We start from the raw sequence: 21,414 nt of genomic DNA, 5'->3' as shown, positions 1-21,414 counted from the left end.
CTGTTTACTTCCCTCAGCAGAAGAGACTGTCAGGAGAAAAGGTCATTCTTACATTCCTAGCATTGTGTCAACATTACCCAATTCAGAGAGAGCAAGAGAATGGTGATTCTTTCCCGAAGCCTCAAGAGGCTACTATTCACAGGATTCTAACAAGCATCTGAACAATCTAGAGCTCTATAACGAGGCCTTGAGCTTTAGTTGCTAATGGAGAGCATGTGACGTGATTTCATGCTTGAGGGATCTTCCTCTCTAAAAATCTGTGTCTCCACAGTAATGCTGCAGCAGTAATGTTATGAACCTATCATTTTCTACAGTGTTAAAGTTACTGAAGATGGCTGTAGGGATGCGAGCCCTGCTGGACACAGTCATGCAAGCACTGCCTCAGGTAATTCATTGCCTTCCCAGAAAAATCTCATCAGGACCAGAGCTACATTCTTATTGCAGAAGGCTGCTCCTGGACCTTCCTCCTTATTTTTGTCTTCACTGTCATTGGAAAATTGCATTTCCCATTAGAAACTCAGTCTCAGATGCTATCCAGGTCGTATCTGCCCTCGGGCGGCTTAACTTTTGTATGAAAGAATACGGGGAGAAGCAGGTCTGGAAAAAAATCAACTAATGTTGTTGTCCCCCACCCCCCATTTCTTTTTCTCTTTCCAGGTGGGGAATCTCGGTCTTCTCTTCATGTTGTTGTTTTTCATATTTGCAGCTCTTGGAGTGGAGCTATTTGGCGACCTTGGTAAGTTCTCCACAGACATAGCATTGCCGGAAGCAGGAGGAAATAGTTACATAGAGGGGGAAGGTGAGCGAGCTCATTGTCTAAATGAGATTCTTCTGGTTGATCTCACAGAATGCGATGACACTCACCACTGCGAGGGGCTAGGGCGGCACGCCACTTTTAGAAACTTTGGGATGGCCTTTTTAACTCTCTTCCGGGTCTCAACAGGAGACAATTGGAATGGGATAATGAAGGTAAGAGATCCCTGGGGAAGGAATATTGATGATCATTTCTAATGTTACAGGCTGTCTGTCACTGTTTCAAACCAATAACAGGGATCAGCTGGGGCACTCAAGCTGGGACGGCCCCTGCACTTGTTGATTCGGGGCCTGGGCATTTTCTCAAAGCAATTCTTTTTCCTCTTGCCTGACAGCGCCTGGGTTTGCTGGCCTTCAGATGCATTGTAAGTTCCCAGGCTTTTCCTGAGGTGGTGGCTTGAGGACAAGGAGGGCAATACAGGGAGTTTTCTATGGAGTGACATTAGTTCAACTGAGTAGCTTGTTTTGTACGGGGAACTAGAGGCTCCAGTAGGCTCGTTATTTTTCGCTGGAGCAAATAACACAACTGTGCGACTGATGAGGTCTGGGTCAGTTAGGATAGTTGCACTTTGGCCTTGCAAAATGGCCTTTCAGAATGGAGAATCTAGGATAAGCCAGTCCTCTGGGAGTATAAAGGAGCAGACAGGCGCCACCTGTTGGAATGCAGTGAGACTAGTTGGTGTTTTCTCTGAGCCTGTGTGCAAGGCAGTATTCCCATCCAGTGTCACATCTGACTCCAATGAGTTAGGTTTTGCTGGGGGGTCATTTGCTCACCTAGACAGATCTGAAAATCGTCCGTGAAACTAGTCTGATCATCTGTGTGTGCTCAATAGATGGTTAATCCATTTGGGCCTTATGCGGGAGCACTGAGTGATTGGATGGCAGGATCAGGCCTTCTTCGGTTAACTGGAGCTTCCTCAGTTTCCATAATCATTTTCCCCCTATCACCAGGACACGTTGCGCGACTGCGACCAGGAGTCCACCTGTTACAACACAGTCATCTCGCCCATCTACTTTGTCTCCTTTGTGTTGACGGCCCAGTTCGTCCTGGTGAACGTGGTAATTGCAGTGCTCATGAAGCACCTGGAAGAGAGCAACAAGGAAGCCAAAGAGGAAGCGGAGCTGGAAGCGGAGCTGGAGATGGAAATGAAGACTATCACCCCAGGCCCAATCCCCACTTCGGACCTCTTTGCATGGACAGGCGGTAATGGTGGAGAAAGGCCTGAGAGCCCCAGAGGATGTACCAATCCTATGCAATTCAAGGTGGATTCTCAGCTCTCATTATTTTATCCTATGGTGAGAATCTCAGGTGGAGGGTGAAGAGCAGGTTGGCCTGCATATTTGCTAAGGGAGGATATGCACGAATTCCAGTGAAGGAGTGAGTGTACAGTGCATTGGGGAGTTGTATTCCTCACTATCTGTTGACTGAATTGCTGCATGTTTTGATAATCTATGCTACAATGTAAAGATCCTGACCCAGTCTTCACACCAGATTGTCACTTCTGCTCAGGTGCAAAGAGCTCTGTGTCTGTTCTAGTGATGGGCCCAAGCCACAAAGTTCAGATCTGGCTCCAAATTTGGGGGATGTTCTAATCCAGGGTTTTGGCTTGGGGGGGTGAGGGGGGAGAAATAAATTTTGCTGAGTTTTTTTTTCTTTTAAATGCTAAATAAAATGTATATTTTATATAAACTAAGTTTAATATTTACCCCCTCTCGGAACCAGTGCTCCCAGGGAAAAGATTACTTCAATAATAGGAGAATATTCTGAGGGCTCGATCCTACTCCCATTGAATTCAATGGCACAGTTCCTATTGACTTTAATGGTGCAGGCTCTGGGCCATAGTGCTGTAGCTGATGGTACTACACTGCTTATATTTGTGAGCTATAAATGAGTTCCACTGGTCTCTCAAAAAAAGTTTCTGAATGGGGACTGGGTTAGTGAGGGGATCCAGACTTCTCCATATTTAGTTAGTGGGGCCGTGAAGTACAATTACATAAACACAAGAATGGTCCAGTCTTTATTCAGATGCCCAGATAGCTGCAAGATCTGTAACTGTGTTTCATGTTTACACCCACCTATCTAGCTCTTTTTACATATAAAATAGAAAATCTTGAGTTTCACATAGGTGAATGAAAAGACGTCTATTTGCCCTGTTTACAAGGCAAACTAATGTAATGAGTATTCTTATGGCTGAAAAACTCATTTGTGATCTTTAGGAATGAAGACAGAGTAAACTCTAAACTCACGTTCAGTTTCTAAGCCTTTGGAAAATGTCTCTCGCTATTAAAAATCACTGAGGTATGAGATAGATCCCAGAGCTGTCCTGACAGCACAAGGCAACGTGATTCAGGGTAATGTGGGGGACCTCATTGGTAAATTACATCTTACTGCTCCTTTACAAAGAAACACTGTGCCTTCACCACCCCCTAGCCCCCGCCACTCCCCCATAGACAGACACATCCACACCCTCTGAGCACATACTGCACACCGCAGCTTTTGTGCTTGGGGAGCGATGGGCTTGATTGTGCCCTGTTTGGGTAACACTGACCAGTGCAGTACCTAGTCTCAGAACCTAACGTTCTCTCTCAAGCAGAGAGCTGCAATCCTGCCCTGCTGCTGTGTGGTGAGCAAGTGTATAGACCACATCCTTTCCTCCACACTAGAGCATCCCTGTAGCAGACGGCAAGATTTTCTCCTTTATCTTTTCAGTCTGTTTGGTTCAGTCTGTTCTAGGATTATCCTACATGGATCTTATTCTGCATCCTCTAATATAAAATAAATATATATATATAAAAATATAATATTACAGCTAGTATGGCCAAACAGTCATCTTCAGCATAGTCACAGATCAGTAACCAAGCTAAGCAAACGAGTAGGTGGAGAAGCGAAACAAATCAGAATTATACCATCAGCTGTTTGAGAGGCTTTACAAATTTCATTTGGCCGTCTTCTATTTGGAATGGCCATGGAGGATGTTTATTCCACACTCTTGTATATTATCCAGACTCTATTCATTGCTCTTTCCACCAAAACAGATGCTTTGAAAACCTCAGGACGGTTTTATTCTGAAATAACTGTGATGATTTTCTTTCCTTCCCATCAAAATTTCCACAAAGAATCTGGTGTTTGAATACATGGTGGTAGAGGAATACAGTTCTCAGAATGCGCTTCTGCAAGGTCATGTGGTCAGCATGCGCCTTTGCTTGCATATTCCCTAGAATATTTGTATTGCGTGCCATTTGACTGTAACAGAGGTCCTCATTTCATTGTACATATTGGCTGTTCCCTGCACAAAAGGGACAACTTTTAAATGACCCCTGTACTGTTTGTGAAAATTATATGTTATCATATATAATATTTCTGCTGTATGCACGAAGGCCAACATTTTTAAAGGTGGGAGCTTGAAGTTAGGAACCTAAACCCATATTTACCTAACCCAACCCACCTAAATTAGTGGCCTGATAGTCACCTGTGCTGACCATCCACGACCTCCATGGAAGTCAGTGAGATTGGAGAATGCATGGCACCTCCAAGAGTCAGGCTGCTTTCATTTCTGTGGTGCTCAGGTATGGATTTAGGGACCTAACGCTAGACTCCCATGTTTGAAAATGTTGCCATTAAGTGTTTCATAGATGTCTTACAGCAATAGTTTCCTTTAGAAGTTCCCAGTAACAAGCAATTGGATTCTGTTACAATGGCCCTGCCAGACTCCTGCAACTCAGAATAACTAGTAATGGTCGTTCAGGATGGGAGTAATGTCTGAAGATGGGCCCAAGCCTGAAATGTCCCACAGTTCCCCGGGGCATCTGGCTTCAGTCCTGTCTCTAGTGATGTCTGAGAAAGCTTCTGACTGTGAAATTACTGCACTGTTCTCTTTCCTCCTCTATCTCATCCTTTTCCTTCCTGATCATTTCTATTACTGCTAATCTCTCTCTGAAAACTATGGTTTTCTTCTTCCTGTTTTCCCCTGTCCTTTTACTCTCTCCCTCTGTCTCTGTCCCTCACTTTCTCTCTCTTTGGCTTGCCTCTGCATGCTATACGGCACCCCTCCCAGGAAAGACACTTGTTTGATACCATATCACTGCTGATCCAGGAATCTCTGGAAGGAGAGTTGAAGCTGATGGACAACCTGTCAGGCTCTGTGTGCCATCATTATGCCCTTCCAGCTCCTGAATATTACAACTCTGAGAAACAGGTTAATATTCCTAATTTCCTGCACAGTCTCTGTCCAAGGCAATTTGACTGAGACCTGTATTGAAAAGATAAAGTTGGGGGTGGGGTTTAATCGAAACTAGCCATAGGGATTTTGAAGCCTAAGTCATCAGGGCTATTTTATGGGAGGGCAAGTTAACTTATCTCTGTTTAAGATATTATATATCCATGCTAGAACAAGTGTGCAGGATTTAATCTCCCCTCCTTAATGTACTAAATCCAAAGCTAAATTTCTCTATATATGAGTGGCCTTAGGATGATGACCAAATGTAGCCCAGATCCTGAGATTGGATTTATGCATTGCAACTGCACAGGTGCTGGGATCCAACCGCGCAGACTGGATTGTAGGATGGGAGCTCATGGACCAGATCAGAGGGTGGTGTGAAGGGGCATCTCTCCATTCTGTAGCAATGCCCATTTACACTCCAGCCCCATATGTGTCTCTAAATAGGCCTCTTGCGACTGGGTCCTGATCTCCAATCTGAACCCAATTCGAGAAAGCAAGACAGCACTTTAGCAAGTGCTTATATCCCAAAGAAGTCAGTGAAGCTTGGGTATGTGCTTAAACTTAATCAGGTACTTAAGTGCTGTCTTCAGTAGGAGTGGACTTAAGCATGTCTGTAAGTGCTTTCCTGAACTGGGGCCTTAAACAGTTAAAATAATACCACTCAATTTTTTTAAATTAATGTAGATGAAATAAAATTCCTGCTTTCTCCTATCCATTACTCCTTAGGGCAAACACTTTTTCGCATGACATAGGCTAATTCAAATACCCTCATTTTTTATTATTTTCATTTTGACTGAGCAAAATCCAATAGTGCTGTAATTTTTTGCTAAAAATATCTTATCTTTATTTTATCAGATAAAAATATCTGAAGATTTCTTATTAAATTATTAGTATATTTATTTACCAGCTCATTGAGTACTATAAATTATTCAACTTTTCTTTTCATTAGGCAGGGAGAACAAGTTTGGATACAATGAGAACTATACCTTTATAGGTTTCACAATATTGGGATAACTTTTTACCCCCTAGTTGTTAATTATCACTTTCATTATGCTGGGGATTATTAACCAACAGACAGAGGTCTCCCTTAAAACCTGTGATGGAAGGGACAAGCTAGCTTTGTTACCTTTTCCGTTTCCTCAGTCCTGGGGACTGCTGAGAGCTTGTATGGCTGTCCACATAACTTAGAGCAGCTTCGGGGCTGCTCTAAACTATCCCAACTAATAATGGCCCCCAAAGGTCCATTACACCAGCCAGCAATTACCTTCATCCAACACATACTGGCCACATCCCCTTTTTCCGCTGTGGAGGAGGGCCCATAGAGGCTGGCATAGAGCTACTAATATCAGTCCTATGCCAGCTAGGAATCCATCTGCCATGCTGGGGGAATTCTCAATGGCCCTATTAGGGCGTCTCTCTGGCTCCTTTGTGCTGCCTCAGTGGCAGCTGGGTTCTAGTGGACTCAGGTGTGCAAGAGCTGCAAGTGCCTCTGATCTACATTTCCTGGTTCCATCCACAACCAGAGACAGAAGCTCTGGGATACCGTGACTGATGCTAGAACAGCTCTGCCACTGGCAGTTCATTGTATTCCTGACTCCAAAGGACACACTGGAAATCCCACCAGAAAGCCTGTCCAGTAAGATTGCTAGCCAGCCCTGTGTCACAGATTCAGAGGGTGAGAGGGTTTGGATAGAGTTCAAAAGAACAATCAGTCTCATGATTATCTCAACCAAACCTCTGAGGTTCATCCATCACTAGAGTTAATTAGCCCCAGGTGAAATAGTATGATACCATTTCCAAAAGCAGGCGTGCGGGAGAAACCAACTCTTTGCTAGGTTGGATATGGCAGGCTTCAGTCTCCACAGCTTCTCTTGAAAGACGCATTGCTGTGGAAACAGACTGTTTGAACGCTTAAGATAAAAGTGCTAATCCTTTGAATTAAGAGAGGAAATGCTGACGTACTGGGAGCCCTAGAGGCAGCACTGTGGACCTATGTCTTGATGTAGAAGCTGTAGTTGTGCATGGATCAGTTTTATATAAGGCCTATAAAACAGTCCCTTCGCTAACCACACACCCATAGAGAAATACGTGACAATCGGTAAGACAAATATCCAGTTTGAGAGAGAGTGCTTAGAAAGTCAAGCCTACACTTTAAATCCAGCATCTGGCTTTGAGGCTGCTGACAACAGTGACTCTACTTTGTTAGGAGAACACTGCCCTTTCTTTTGGGCAGTCTAGACAGCCACCTCAAAGCACAAAGCAATGACACATTGTGCTTCCCATTAGATGGTCGTGTGTGCCTCAAGAGAGAGCGCCCTCCACTGAAGGCTGCATATTTTGCTTGATTTTTTTTTAGAAAGGACTAACCCTGTCACCGACTTGCTGTGGCCCTGGGGAAGTCACAGAGGGCAGATTTTCAAATATATTTAGGTGTCTAAAGATGCATATAGATGCCCAATGGGGTTTTCAAAAGCACGTAAGTGGGTTAACTAACTCCCATAAATGATCCAAAGACCACAGAAGTGACTGGGAAGAATCTCACTGACTGCAGCAGACTGCGGATCAAGACTTTATGCCTCAGTTAACCCATCTGTAAACAAGTTATGCTACCTGCCTCACATGGCAGAGACTCAATTCACATTTGGAAAGTAGATTGTGATTCTATAACGAAAGTCTCCCTAGATAGATGTCATTCTTTACACTGCATTAAAGATGCATACATGAACAGCTGATTGCATCCTAATCAGATGATTTTGGTGTCGAGGGTATCCCATGAGGATCCAGACAAGACAGGCTAGAGTCAAACACAACTGCAACATCGCCATAGCATTTTGGGATAGGAGATATCAGCGAAGTTTTGAGGTTCTCAATGCCTCTAATAGTTAGATGTCATTAGAATAATAAAAATACATATTTATCTACATACTACCTAAGCTACTGTTACTTTCACTTCCTGTTGGTGTTGTGAGGATAAATACATTAAAACTTGTGAAGCACTTTGAAATCTACTGATGAAAAGCATTATATAAGAGACAGGTATTATTACTCTTATTATTCCTCGATTTGTCACATAGAAACCAGTGTTTCTCACAGCACCTTTAGTGTACAATTGTAAAATCTGTTTGACTTATTTGTAAGTATTTAAGGCTGAATGTAATGGGTTTTCTTACCCCATTTCCTTATGGTTTTATCTACCGCAATGACATGCGTGACATAGATGCTCTTATTTTAGGGATAATGCTTCAGTATTTAGACGATGATACTTTTTTTCAAAAGGTTTGTGTCCTGGTTTCTTATGCTTAATCATCTCTCCCTTGTTTAGATCCCTCTAGCTGAGATGGAGGCTCTGTCTCTGACGTCAGATATTCTCTCTGAAAAGTCCTGGTCCTTAGCTCTGACGGATGACTCTTTTCCTGATGATACTAACACACTCTTACTTAATGCTCTGGAAAGCAATGTACATACACTGGTCACTATATATTCTGATGTTTACAGGGTTCTAAATACTGCTGTCCCATGGTTAATCACAATGGTATTTTCAGTCCAACTCTATCTCCAAATAGCACCTAATCTTTTATCTGAAGAGGGCAGTTTATTTTTATTTTTTGCATCATATGTAAAAACATTACATTATCTTAAAAAAAAAAAATAGCCCACCCACAAAAAATGGATGGTGTGAATCTTGAAACTTTCTCTGCATCTGAAACAAATCAATGTTTGTGTGCATAAAAGACACACCCATGAGCAAATAGCTCATGTGCCCAATGCAGAAGGATTATCTACATCCCCTTGGTTTGTAAGTGACTAGATTTTGTGAACATAGGTGCCCTCAGTGCTTTGGGGATGGGCGCCAGATACACTTTTTTGAAATACACCAGCTGCGGATCTCTCAGAGATGCTGCTTGTTTTGTGAACTCTCATTAGCAACCAATATTGGATTCCTTTCTCTTTTTTGTAAAAAATTACCAGTATTTTGAGCCCTGCTTTAACCATCTTCTTTTTGAAACATTAGACATTTTTAGCTGATGTGTAGCGATCAAGTGCTTTCTTTCTGCTGTACAACAGACATAACTTCTCTTCCAACATTTTTGGATCCATTCTTGTTTTATATGTCGTCCATATACCTATCTCTGGATGTTTGTGTTGTTGATAAATTTTCTATCATCCTAATTAATATTTATTTGGGCTACACCTTCTTTAAACCGTGACAATATTTCCCATCATGCTTCATGGCATCATGTACAAAAGAAAACTACATTTAACATTTTGTATGGAACATTTTGTTTCAAAATAAGATATCTAGTGGAAGTGGGCTGAGGAGCGCAGTGTTCCAGTCTGGATCCAGATTGGGTAGAGATTAGGAATCTGACAGCAGTGAAGTCTGTGTGAGCTGTTTCTCATGGGATCACCTTTCAGGCTTTTAAATGGCTTTCATGAAATTAGCTGTTCTCTCAAGATTTCTGCTATTTGAGGCTGAAATCTCAGAAGAGTTTGGCTGCATCTGAACTGGAAAATAAGCCCCTTCTGAGTTGGATCTTGCTTGGAAACCTAGACAAGGAGAGTGGATTTGGATCTGATCTCGAATCCAAATGGATTTGAATGTGAAATTCCAGTTTTTGGACCATCTCTTGTATTAAGCAAAATGATGTGTAGAGAAAGGTGTGTGCATGCAGGTTGGTGAGGAGGATTTCAAACCAGAAGTGTCAGCATTACCAGAATTGAACTTGCCCTCCTCATTTGAGTTATAGCAGGAGACTGCAGTCCCTAATGAATATCATTTATATCTAAATCAGCAAATTCATGAAGACTGAAAACAATTTTTTATGGCCGTGAACTTGGATTTAGTTGGCCAATTTTACAACAGTGATCCCCCTCTTTTTTTTGTTGTAAATTCCATTTAATCTTGTCCTGTTTTACTGTGTACACAAAACACACTAATGAAATTTTGCTTCTGTTAGAGGACTAAATTAGAAAAAACCTCAGAATATCTATTTCAGAAAAATATTAATGCTCAGAGTAAGTGGAAGATAAATTTGCCAGTAGATAATTTTTAAACTACTCTGAAAGAAGGGGATCAGAGATGTATTTTACTGAACTACATTGGCATGTTCCTCTGTTTTCTATGATTTCTTATGGAGTTCTTTATAAAGGAGGTAGTTCTTTTGTTAGAAATACATGACTGGGCTTACATTATTTCCATGTTTGATAACACCTTATAATTTTCTTTAGAACGCAAGAACATAGGAATTGCCCTACTGAATCGGACCCAAAGTCTATCTAGTATCTGTCTCTGATGGTGGCCAGTGCCAAATGCTTCAGAGAAAGCTTGGAAGAAGCCTGCACTAGCAGATGTGGGATAATCAGCCCCCCACATTAGGTCTTATCTATATCTCTAATAGAGACTGGTTTATGCCCTGAAGAATCAAATTTAATGTCCTGCCAAAAAAGTGTCATTAATAATTATTACTAGAAAAGGAAAGAAAAAGCAATAAAATGACAGTGGAAGTCAAAGCAGGGTACATCTTCTGTGAACTATATTGTTTCTCCATTCTTAGAAGAGGGGATGACTGTTACGTACTTACCTTTGCAAAAGTCTAACTGACTTGGGAGGGCACATATGGGAGGCTTGATTATCTTTTGATATGATCAGAGTTATGCAAAAAGCATGTGTGCATTGCTGGACCTTGAGGCATGATGCCTGTTTCAACTATTCCTGAAATAGTCATGGTTTATTACTGCACTGTTGCTTTCCTCTGTTTCCCAGTATTTTATTTGGTTCATTCTGTGTGATGGTTTAGTGACACTATAAAATTAGGGGAATAGCTTCCTAGTAGATCCATTTGTGCAAGTTTCATTTTGTTTCAGTCGACATATCGGCAATTTGCATGCACCATCATGCCCCATATTTATTGCAATGGCTGTTGCTAGGGGTCCCAGGTTCTCTGGGTCTTCCAACTCTGTGATGTTTTCTCTCTCTTCTTTCATAGACTGATCACCTCTCCAAAGATGACACTCTGACACTGTCCCCGAGCAAGCACTTGCTGAGTGTGAGAAAGCCTTCTGTAGGTCGCACCCACTCTTTGCCAAATGACAGCTATATGTTCCAGCCTCCATACTCTGGCTCCTGTGCCAACTCCCAGGCTGAGAGGAATACATCTCATCAGAAATCGCGGTCAGGTACAAATCTCTCCACGCTGACCATATCACACCTGGGGGTTTCAAAGTGTAGCTACGGAACTACCTATGTTGCTACATATCATTTGTATCAAAGCTACCTATATAGCTATGTATCAGTTCTGATGGCAATTAGGTCTCTAGATGCCTAAAATGGCTTTGAAAAGCCCATCTATCAGATCTAGACTAACAAATTTGGCCAGTCTAGAATAAAAACTTCCTCCATCTGAACCTTACACCCATTTTAGAACCAAAACTTTTTAAAGGGTTCAGAAAAAAAGGAAGTGACTGGACTGCTGGGAGGGCAGGTGGTTGGCAGCAGTGGACCCGTCTTACATTCTACCCTCCTATCGCTGCCTTCAGGGGTCAGAATTCTTAAGAACTGTGGAAGCTCCACCAGTCTCACCCCAGCAAACTAAGACCCGTGAATGAAAATCCCAGCAGAAGTTATCTTTAGAGGAGTGTCTCCTCACTTCTTGTTTCTGAAATATTGTGACAGCCTGTCCTGCTGTCCAAATAACTGCTCTTCTTCTTAGGGCAGGGTGGCCCAATGGTCAGAGTCAGTGGGGCTGTCCTTAGATTTAGGGCAGCAAGGCCTAGCAGCCAGCATCAATAGAACCCTCCTTCAGCACATGGCAATATGGCCTACCAGTCAGAGTTAATAGGACAGCCCTCCTGCACCAGGCAGTATGGCCTACTGGCCAAAAGGGAAGTAGGCCACCACTCAGGGGTAAGTTGGTGGCCAAGGTAGAGGAACCTGGGCCCTCCCTACTCCACCGGGTCCTAGCCCAGGGGCAGCGCGGATCCCACTGAAACATGCTGACTCTGTTCCTGGAACTACAACCGGATCAATGTCTGGTTCCCATGGGCTACTTCCAACTCTGTCTTCCTGCTACGTAGGCTACAGGTCCTCTGGTTCTCCAGGGTATTCAGCAGGCGATGTTCCCAGTGGCTCCTTTTCCTCGTGGGCTTCCACTGATTTTACCTGGGTCTCAGTGTACATGGCCTCTGCGGTCTGGGGCTCCAACAGCTTCCGGACAGGAGCATGCAACACCCATCCTCTCTCCTCCCCAGACTGAGTTGAACTGCTCCCTCTTATAGTGTGGTTCCAGTTAGAGCATGCCCAGCAGGGAGAGGGGGTGAGGCTTCCTTAGTCCAAAGTACAGGGTTAACCCCTTCTGGCCCAGGGCAGGGCAAATATGTCTGGTCACAGACACATTCTCCCAAATGGATCCCCAATTCAGAACATTTTCAGGTTAGCTCACCCCTCCCTGGATTGACAGGGGCATGGTTCCTCCTGTGAGACTGAAGAGAGATAATGAATTCTATTCTTTAGAGAGAACAATAAACTGGAGTATTGGGGCAGTCTTTCCTTCTTCATAGCATATGAAGCAATGAATGTGGCCTAAGATTGACCAAAGCATTGGAGCAAAGCTGATATCTGTAATCAGTCTCCAAAGTGTTTACTGGGAGTTCATTACAAAGTAGTACACATTATCCCTGTTGTAAAACCAACCATGACATCAAAATGAAATCCAAAATAATGGTCATTCTTCCCTCAGGAGAATTTTGAAGTCCTTCTCTGTATGTTTCTCAGAGTCTCCAAGGAAGTACTAATAGGTTAAATGTGTCTTCTCTTGGGAGAGAAGCACAGTCTTGTGGCTAAACAGAGTGGGAGTCAGGAAATATGTAGTCTATTCTCAGCTCTGCCCCTAATACTTCATGTGGCCTTGAGCAAGTCACTTAACCTCTCTGTGCCTCAGATGCCTCTTTACAGAGGGAGCTTGTGAGACTTATTGTTTGTAATGCACTTTGAAATCCTGGGATGGAACACACCATGGGAATGCTAAGTTGTGTTATTGTGCAGTGACAAAACACTGACAGGCTGGTTTAGAGAAATAACCGGGTAGAATTTGTGTTTAAAATGTAAATTACAGTTCAAAGATGGGTTTTCCCATTCAAAGGTTGTTTGATGGAGGGGACTGGGTTGGACAGGAAGATAATTAAATTACCTCAATTAAAATATAGGGCCAGGTTTCCATAGACTGGTGCCACAGATTGCAGCTACAGTAGCATCTATCTGTGCAAAATGGGTAAGTGTATGTTTAAGGGACCCTTAGTGCAGGTATTTTCTTAGGTTTACATTTGCATTTTTTTCAGGTGCTACCCCTGGTCGGTATTGTCCATCAGGATTTCACTGTTGTTGTGATGGTCAATATTTTGGGGATGCAATTGGCAGAAATTCTTGTGTTGCACAGTAGGCTATGCAATACCTTCTGCTGGTCAGTTAATATAGTTCCCTTTAATTTATCTGCACCTGCTCTTAATAGACAACAGTTTGTAGGCTCTTGTCCTAGGTAAGGCAGAAAAGATTTTCCCGAGCATTACCATTTGCAAGCTTCTAACAGGGGCATAATTTCATACAGCTATTCAGAATGATACAAGATTTGAACAGATTAGAAATGGGATGCTGAAATTTGCAGAGTAATAGGAATTCAAATGCACAGCTATAGTTTAACAGCAGAAATAAAATGTGGAGACAACAGAGCAAGATGAACCTGGGGTTGGAAAGAGGCATTGGCATAATATGAAAGACTTAGGGACAAATACTGTCCCTTTCAAGGATTCATTCACATCAATGGAAAGACTTGGGGTAAAATTTTAGCCAGTTAAAATCTATGGCAAAACTCCCTTTGACTTCAATGGGACCAGGATTAGTGTCTGTGTAGCCCAAGGTCACTGAAACTTCCTTGGCTTTTAAAAAGATCCTCATGTTGCTATGGAGGGAGTTTTTGGTGCTGTGCATGTTGCTGCTTAATCCAGGTATCTTTGTTCCTACGTTGAGCTAGCTTGCAAGCCACACCCGGGCTTCTTCCTAGTCCTTTGTTTACCTTGAACTTGCACTGTTCAGTTCCCATCTTGGTAAAATGAATAGCACTGGCTGACACCAGGAGAATCTGAGGAGCCTGTATTACTCCCTAGGGAATCCTGGATAAATAGTCCCATTTGGAAGTAGGGCAGATATTTAAGAAAGGCTCTTGCATGATTCTTCAAAGCCACGCTGGACCCTGAAGTTTGTGCTGGCCATTGATGCACTGTGTTTTGATCACTTGTTAAGTAGCTCAGATTAAACAGGGTATTGGAAGTAAGAGTGTTTAGGGTAAATGTGTTTCGGTTTTTTTTTCTGTCTATGATCATCTAGGGTTTAGAAGCTAAGAATGGTCTGACCTAGTCAGGATTTGGATTGGAGACCTCTGAAGAAAACCTGAGATGTTCCAAGAAATGATCCTAGCCATTCATCCTCCGTCTGAGTCAGCTGTCAGCCAGTGATCCAGCATGGGGGGGGGGGCGGTCTGTACTGTTTTCTGATCAGAGAAAACTAATGTCCTATTCATAACCATGTTATAACCAATTAAATACCTTATGTTTTACATCTGCCTCGGTGTCCTGGCAAAATTCCCATTGCTTTAACTGGACAAAGTATTCTACACACCCTGTTCTGAGTTGCTGTATAGTGTTGCTGGTACCCTTTAAATTGTTGCCCTATTCCATCTAAAAAGTGGCTGTATTTCAGCACTGAGTGAAGTGAACTCCTACCTGTTTCAGAGAGGGAGCCGTGTTAGTCTGTATCAGCAAAAAGAACGAGGAGTCCTTGTGGCACCTTAGAGACTAAAATGTATTTGGACATAAGCTTTCATGGGCTAAAACCCACTTCATCAGGTGCATGCAGTGGAAAATAGAGTAGGAAGATATAGATACACAGAGAACATGAAACAATGGGTGTTGCCATGCCAACTATAACGAGACTAATCAATTAAGGTGAGCTATTATCAGCAGGAGAAAAAAAACTTTTGAAGTGATAATCAGGATGTTAAAAAGTATTCATTGTGCAATGCCTGTCTGGTCCAATGGGAGAGTTTTCACTGAAAGGTTATTAAGCTATGGGAGATATCTACAGATGAATGTGTGTCACATTCCTGTTTCCTGTCCCTTTCTCAAGGTTCAACAGCCTCCGTGCAGTCGCAGCCTGTTGACACCAGTTCTCTCCTGCAAATCCCAAAAGATCATTTCCACCACCTAAGACCACATGGCAATTTGGACTGGGAAAGTAAATCCAAGATCCCCCCAACTGTGCATTCTCCCTCTGCAGAAAGATTACTTCGTAGGCAGGTAAGCAGAGCTGTGACTGTGAACCTGCTGTAGTTCAAGACTGGTGGCTTACTAAGTTAACTGATGGGTTACTAACCTTTATATCGCAATTTCATGAGCTCTGTAACCCTCATTTAGGAATAATCCCAAAAAGATTGGTTGATTTTTTTTTTAAGAGAAACCCATTCAGTGTCTAAAGAGCCACGTGATGGCTTACAACTCCTTTGGCAATAGGCCTAAACGTTCTCCATTTGATTAATACTTTGTCCTTCCTAGCATTTTCATTGATATAGCCAAATGTTCCTTAGGGGTCAGTGGAGTTCACTGAACTAGTTCCGAACCGCTACGCAATGCTGTCCCCAACATTTGAGAGTGCACAGTGATTGCAGATAACTCTCCCCAATCAACTCTATGACTGCTGTAATTTCCTCTCATAGGGAAGAGCTATCGCTTTTGACAAGGAAAAGTGTGTTTTGCTTTAAGGAAGCCAGACCTTTTATGTCTGAACAAGCAGAAGTGGGAAATGTACCTTTTCTAGAGCAGGGATACGAAGTTGAGCTACTTTTGTTTTTACCTAAACTAAGAGTATTTTCCTTATTAGATGGGGGGGGGGGGGCAATTCAAATGTGCCTAAGTGATTTAGGAGCCCAAAGCTCCATCTGCACTACAAGAGAGGGGTGTGATTGCCCTGCTCATGTACACGTAGTCGTGCTAGCCCAAGTATAAATAGCAAGGTAGCTGTGGTAGGATGATTAGCAGCAGTGGAGGCGTGGCTGAGCCATGCAGAATACAAATCCACCTGCAACCAACGGGTATGGAATGCCTCCGCTGCCGCAACCCATGCTGCCGTGGCCACTAGTGCAAGCTCAATTTATACTCGTGCAAGCTCAATGAGAGCCAGCGGGAGTATGTGCACGTGAGCAGGGGAATCCCACCCCAGCTTGGAGTGTAGATGTGGCCGATGCTGAAACTCAATGAGACAGACACTGAAGTGCTGAGTCACTTTTGAAAATGGGCCTGAGGCTCCTAAGTCATTTAAGAACTTTCGGAAAATTTGCCTTTAGTTTAATTTCTTCTGTTTTCTAACAAATGTATGCCTATTGGGTTTTGAGGACACTTATTCTTGGCCGCATATCAGTTGTCTAATTGCCAATGATATAGGCCCTGATTCAGCCAAGTACTTAAACATGTGCTTAACTTTAAGCATATGTTTAAGTCTGTACCTGTTCAGTAAAACACGTAAGCATAAGCTTAACTCTCACATTATAAAATTAAATATTAAATACATGTTAAAAGTGTTTTGCTGAATCAGAGCCATATATTTGGCTAATTTTGTAGCTCATCTTTACCCAATAATTAGTTTCCTGTGTCTCATTTTTTTATATATATATATAGAGAGAGAGAGAGTGTGTGTGGGTAAATAAATTAAATGCAGAGTGGATCATTTTTATTTTTCCCCAAATAACATATTACTTGAATAAAATATATCCTCATTTATTCAAATGATCTTCCCTTTTTACACTGAGAAAATAAGACAGTTAATTTATTGAGCCCTAAAAATGAATCTGAGGCACTAAGGTTAGCAGTTACATTAATCTGTAATATTAAACTGACAAGTTAAATTCCCAATGTGTATTAGACTGCACCAGGCCAGCCAGGCAGCCCAGTCGACACTAATGGGGAAACTAATTGATTTAATGTTTCCAGTTCATGAATATTCTCCCTCAGCTTCTGATGGGTAACAGCTCCAACCTTTTGGCTGGTATTTCTAATATAAATTACCATGTTAGCCATCTTCTTTAACTCCATTTTCTTCACATTTTCCATAGTGGTTACTGCTGAATAAGACTACAGGATAATTCTTAATAGAATGTTGGTTTGCACTTCAAGAGCAAGAACCGCAGCTGCTATAAATCAGCATGGCTCAATTGATTTCAAGAGCTATGCCAATTTACACCAGCTGAGGATCAGGCCTTAATGCCTTAAATTTAACACACAGAACTCCAGGTAAAACCAGTGGGAGATGCAAACATGTGCGAGCGTGCAATCTGACCCAGAATGTTCCCAATTGTCTATCCTATGTCACAACATGTGGGATTTTCAAAAGGGTTGAGAATTGGCCTAATCTGCTCCCATTGAAATCAATGGGAAGTCTACCATTCTCTTCAATGGGAACACAGACCAGAGTACGCCTACGTTGCAGCAAAAGGTGTACTTAACTCGGACCAGCTAATTCAGGTTAAAATAGCAGTGAAGAAATGGCAGCTTGGCTTTTAACTCAGGTTAGCAGCTTGAGTTTAACTCCAGGCTGTCAAATAAACATTGCAGTCAATCATTTAAGCACATTAATACAGAATTTCTAATTTGTGGTCCAAATAAGAGAGGTGAGCATGCAAACTCTATCAAGATTCCAGATACATATTAGTAATATAAACACACACAAATATTTGTGTGTGAGAACATATACCCCACGAACGTATTTTTATATTATTATGTATATGTGTGCATATATATATTTGTGTATGTAAACTTTCCTGCAAATACTTGCACATGCTTAATTTGAAGTATAGGGGAAGACTTATTAAACTCAAAGGGTCGGCTCATGCTTACATCTTTGCGGGGGGGTGGGGGTGTTGCATAAACCTTTGGAGGATCAGGGTCACTGTTCCCTCTAAGCTGTCCGTGCGCACACAGATCCTAACCCCCGCGCACACAGTGAAATACCACGCGCACAAAAATTTGCACAGGAGCACAACAATTTGCACAGAAGAAATTTTTTGCATACACGGCCTGTCAAAAATTAGAGGGAACATTGATCAGGGTGTGTGTATGTCCTGTAGTCTATGGGAGTTTTTCCCAGAAAAAAAATGAACTGGTTGATATTTATGGACTAGTTCATAAACTTTCATTTTAAAAAAGTAGTTTTGAGCTGCTAGATGACAAAAGTGTTATTACAATTAATAGCCTATCTCTTCATCCTGGTATATTAAAGTGGGGCCACCTGCATTTTTTTTTCAAATATTGTAAAGAGGAAAATAAGCAATCTCCCCAAGATGAGACATTTGCATGAAGAGCTATTAAAATGACGTATAAATCCTTTAGCATAGGGGCTCATAGCACTATGGAACACAATAACTGCTGAAAATGGGGAGGTAAAACTGCCATGTAAAGGTGCTGTTCATAGCCAATTTGCAGCTATGGGGAAAATAAGCCTGTATCTGACTCCAAACAGTGTAGGCAAAACGTCCCTTGAGGAGCCTGAACTCACGCTTATAATAGGTGGAAATAATTACGGATGCATCACTCTAGAGGTATCCATTTCATTTTAATAAAAATCATATTACCAACAAGAATTTTCAAGTAATTCTATATCACATAAAGGTATTCAATACCAGACAATTATTTGAGATTTGGGGACACTTAGCATTTTTAGGATCAAGGATTGGGCCCATATTTATTTAGCACCAACAATGTCTTCAGCCACATAATAAACAGTCTTTGCCCTGAAGATCTTATATAAAATTTCCCCCCTCCCTTCTTCAGTCTCAAGTGGGTTTTGACCATTGGTGTGTGAGTGCTAAAAGCATGTGCCTTGCCAGCTTGAGCGAGAGCAGTGGCTGGCAGTAGTAACTGACTGCGTTCTTACTCAAACCAGTCCCTAGATAGGGCCAAAGATATGCACTGTTCTAGTACTGTTTAGATTTGCATGCAAAAAAAGATGAATGCATAGAGGATAGGGCACACTGGGAATGCAGAGGTAGGATAACTAAGCCCAGATACGGCAAACGCAGATGGGTATGCTGGGGGTAGCTCTATTGGACTCTGACTACACACGTGAGTATAGGCTGGCAGGAGTAGGGCTTAGTGGGTGGGCGGGGATGTTTATATTTCAACAGTGTTCCAAACTCCCTTTTTTTAGGACTTCAGCTCATTGCCCAGCAAAGCACTTGAGCACAAAGTTAACTTCAAGCATATGTGTAATCCCATTGATTTCAGCAGGACAATTTGTGTGCTTAAAGTAAACCCTGATCCAGTGCCTAATGAAGTCCATGGAAGACCTCCCATTGACTTCCATGAGCTTTGAATTAACCCCTTCCTCATTTGCAGAAGTAAAAATAAAGCCAAATCTTGGAAAAAGTTTTGATGAGTTTTTTTTGGTTTGGATTATCTAATCCTATATACTTTAGAGATACAACCTGAGAGCTGATATTCTTAAAGCATTAAAGTCCAAATTCTACTCTAACTTGTACTGGTGTAACCCCAGAGTAACTCCAATGAAGTCATGGAGTTACTATAATATGTATTCTATGTTAGAATATAGGAGTCATTGGATTTTCTCTGCATTTGTGTTCGTGTTTTTTCAAAGCAGAGTTAGGCCCCAGGCATGACAACCTGCCTTGTTAATTTTGTGCCTGCCTTGTACTAACCTTTGTTTGGTGTGTCTCTCTTTATCTGACAACCTCCTCCCCAATTCCGTGGCACTCTGCTACAGGTGGCAATAAGGAATGACTCCTTGGACATGTATTGCTCTGAAAGCAAAGACAATTTGCATGCTGAGGTGAATGAACTCTCTGATACAAATGTGGCAGCTGTATCCACAGTGACCCCATCAGAAGCAAGCGAATCGGCCTGCTGGGGCCGATCAAGTGTTCGCACTCAGCATTCCCACAATTGGTATAATATATCCAAGCACACACCAGCTTCGTGTGCATGTACAGGCTCATATCAAGAGACACTTAGAGACTCGATGGACCAAGAAGTATCTGAAATAAACAGCTCTTTGGAGCCTTTCGCTTCAGGAACTTGTACAGCCTTGAGTGCCTGTTCAGTGGTTCCACCTCTAAGTCCTAAGAGGAACCTAGGCAATAGCAGCAATGTTACTTTGAAGGACTTGAAGAAATACTACAGTGTAGATACCCAGGGTCTTCTCAGAAAACCACCATCTTGGTTAGATGATCAAAGGAGACATTCCATAGAAATTTGTTCCATGCAAAACAGCCCTCAGCACCATTCCACATCTAGCTCTTCTGGCTTCATAAGTCAGGTCTTAAGTGAAATGGAAGGCTTGCAAGGAGCACGGCAGAAGAAAAAACTGAGCCCCCCGTGTATATCTATAGATCCACCAGATAGACAAAGTTTGTTACCTAGAGGATCTCATGGTATTTCACCTCCCAGTGCAGACATTTGCCTGCGAAGGCGTGCTCCATCTTGTGATTCCAAGGACTCAATGGATATAGGAGATTCGCTGCTTCCAGACAGTATGTCAACATCTCCTACCCCAAAGACAGACTTGTTGACACTTCCTAGTTTTTCCTTTGATCAAACAGAAATGGACCCCTGAATTATATTTCTGTTGGTGCCAAATATTTTCTTCTTTTCGTGTAATAAAAAAAAGTACAAATTAAAAACTAACAAAAAACCCTCTGTGTTCTCAAATGGCACTGGGTAAAAATTTCCAAAGAAAGTTGAAAGAACCAGCTGGTTAAAGAGTGGTTAACCTATATCATGCTTACTTAAGCATATGTTCTGCTTAGGTAAAAGCAATACATTGTGCAGAATCTATATGTATATTATATTTTATTAAATTAATTGACTCTAGTATTGCGGGATGTAGTACATTTTGTGACTAAAATCTTGTTTAATTTTCTTCTATTTTATGTATCTCAGAATATTTCTGAGATAAGGTTTGGGTTTTATGGACATTTTAACATAAAAATACATATTTAATCCTTTTTTGGTTTGGTTTGGTTTGGTTTGGTTTTTTTGCAAAGCACAGGGTAGAGCCAATTAGTGCATTACAGAGGAAATATATCCCACAGTCAACAAGGAAGGAGAATAATTTTGAACTGTAATGTAACCTCCCCCCTTTAAACTTAATAACTTTCTGTGGGAAATAGTCATTTGAATATTTTACAACTGCAATGGAATTTTTTTAATAATCAAATAATTTTCCAAACTCAAGTTAAATCACCCATCAGAGTCAAAGCAGGTGCACTAGACCGGGAATGTACAGTATGTTGACAGATGCACGAAGATTTCTAATGCAAAGAGAATTTAA

The 21,414-nt window shown here is 41.8% G+C and overlaps 1 protein-coding gene across 1 annotated transcript in view; it reads left to right on the top strand.

Moving 5' to 3' along the window:
- The window catches only part of CACNA1G (calcium voltage-gated channel subunit alpha1 G), a 285,440-nt gene extending 264,495 nt beyond the window's left edge, over positions 1-20,945 (top strand). Inside the window, exons 30-38 of the mRNA XM_073310526.2 lie at positions 315-385; positions 658-736; positions 848-969; positions 1,765-2,109; positions 4,869-5,009; positions 8,356-8,490; positions 11,021-11,210; positions 15,208-15,377; positions 19,849-20,945. Coding sequence (XP_073166627.2) covers positions 315-385; positions 658-736; positions 848-969; positions 1,765-2,109; positions 4,869-5,009; positions 8,356-8,490; positions 11,021-11,210; positions 15,208-15,377; positions 19,849-20,697 — 2,102 coding nt within the window. The 3' untranslated portion in view covers positions 20,698-20,945. The remainder of the gene's footprint in view (positions 1-314; positions 386-657; positions 737-847; positions 970-1,764; positions 2,110-4,868; positions 5,010-8,355; positions 8,491-11,020; positions 11,211-15,207; positions 15,378-19,848) is intronic.
- The last annotated feature ends 469 nt before the right edge of the window (positions 20,946-21,414 follow it).

The sequence above is a fragment of the Lepidochelys kempii genome, chromosome 14, assembly GCF_965140285.1.
Source record: "Lepidochelys kempii isolate rLepKem1 chromosome 14, rLepKem1.hap1, whole genome shotgun sequence".
In the NCBI taxonomy this organism is placed as follows: Eukaryota; Metazoa; Chordata; order Testudines; family Cheloniidae; genus Lepidochelys; species Lepidochelys kempii.
This window is presented reverse-complemented; position numbering and strand designations above follow the sequence as displayed.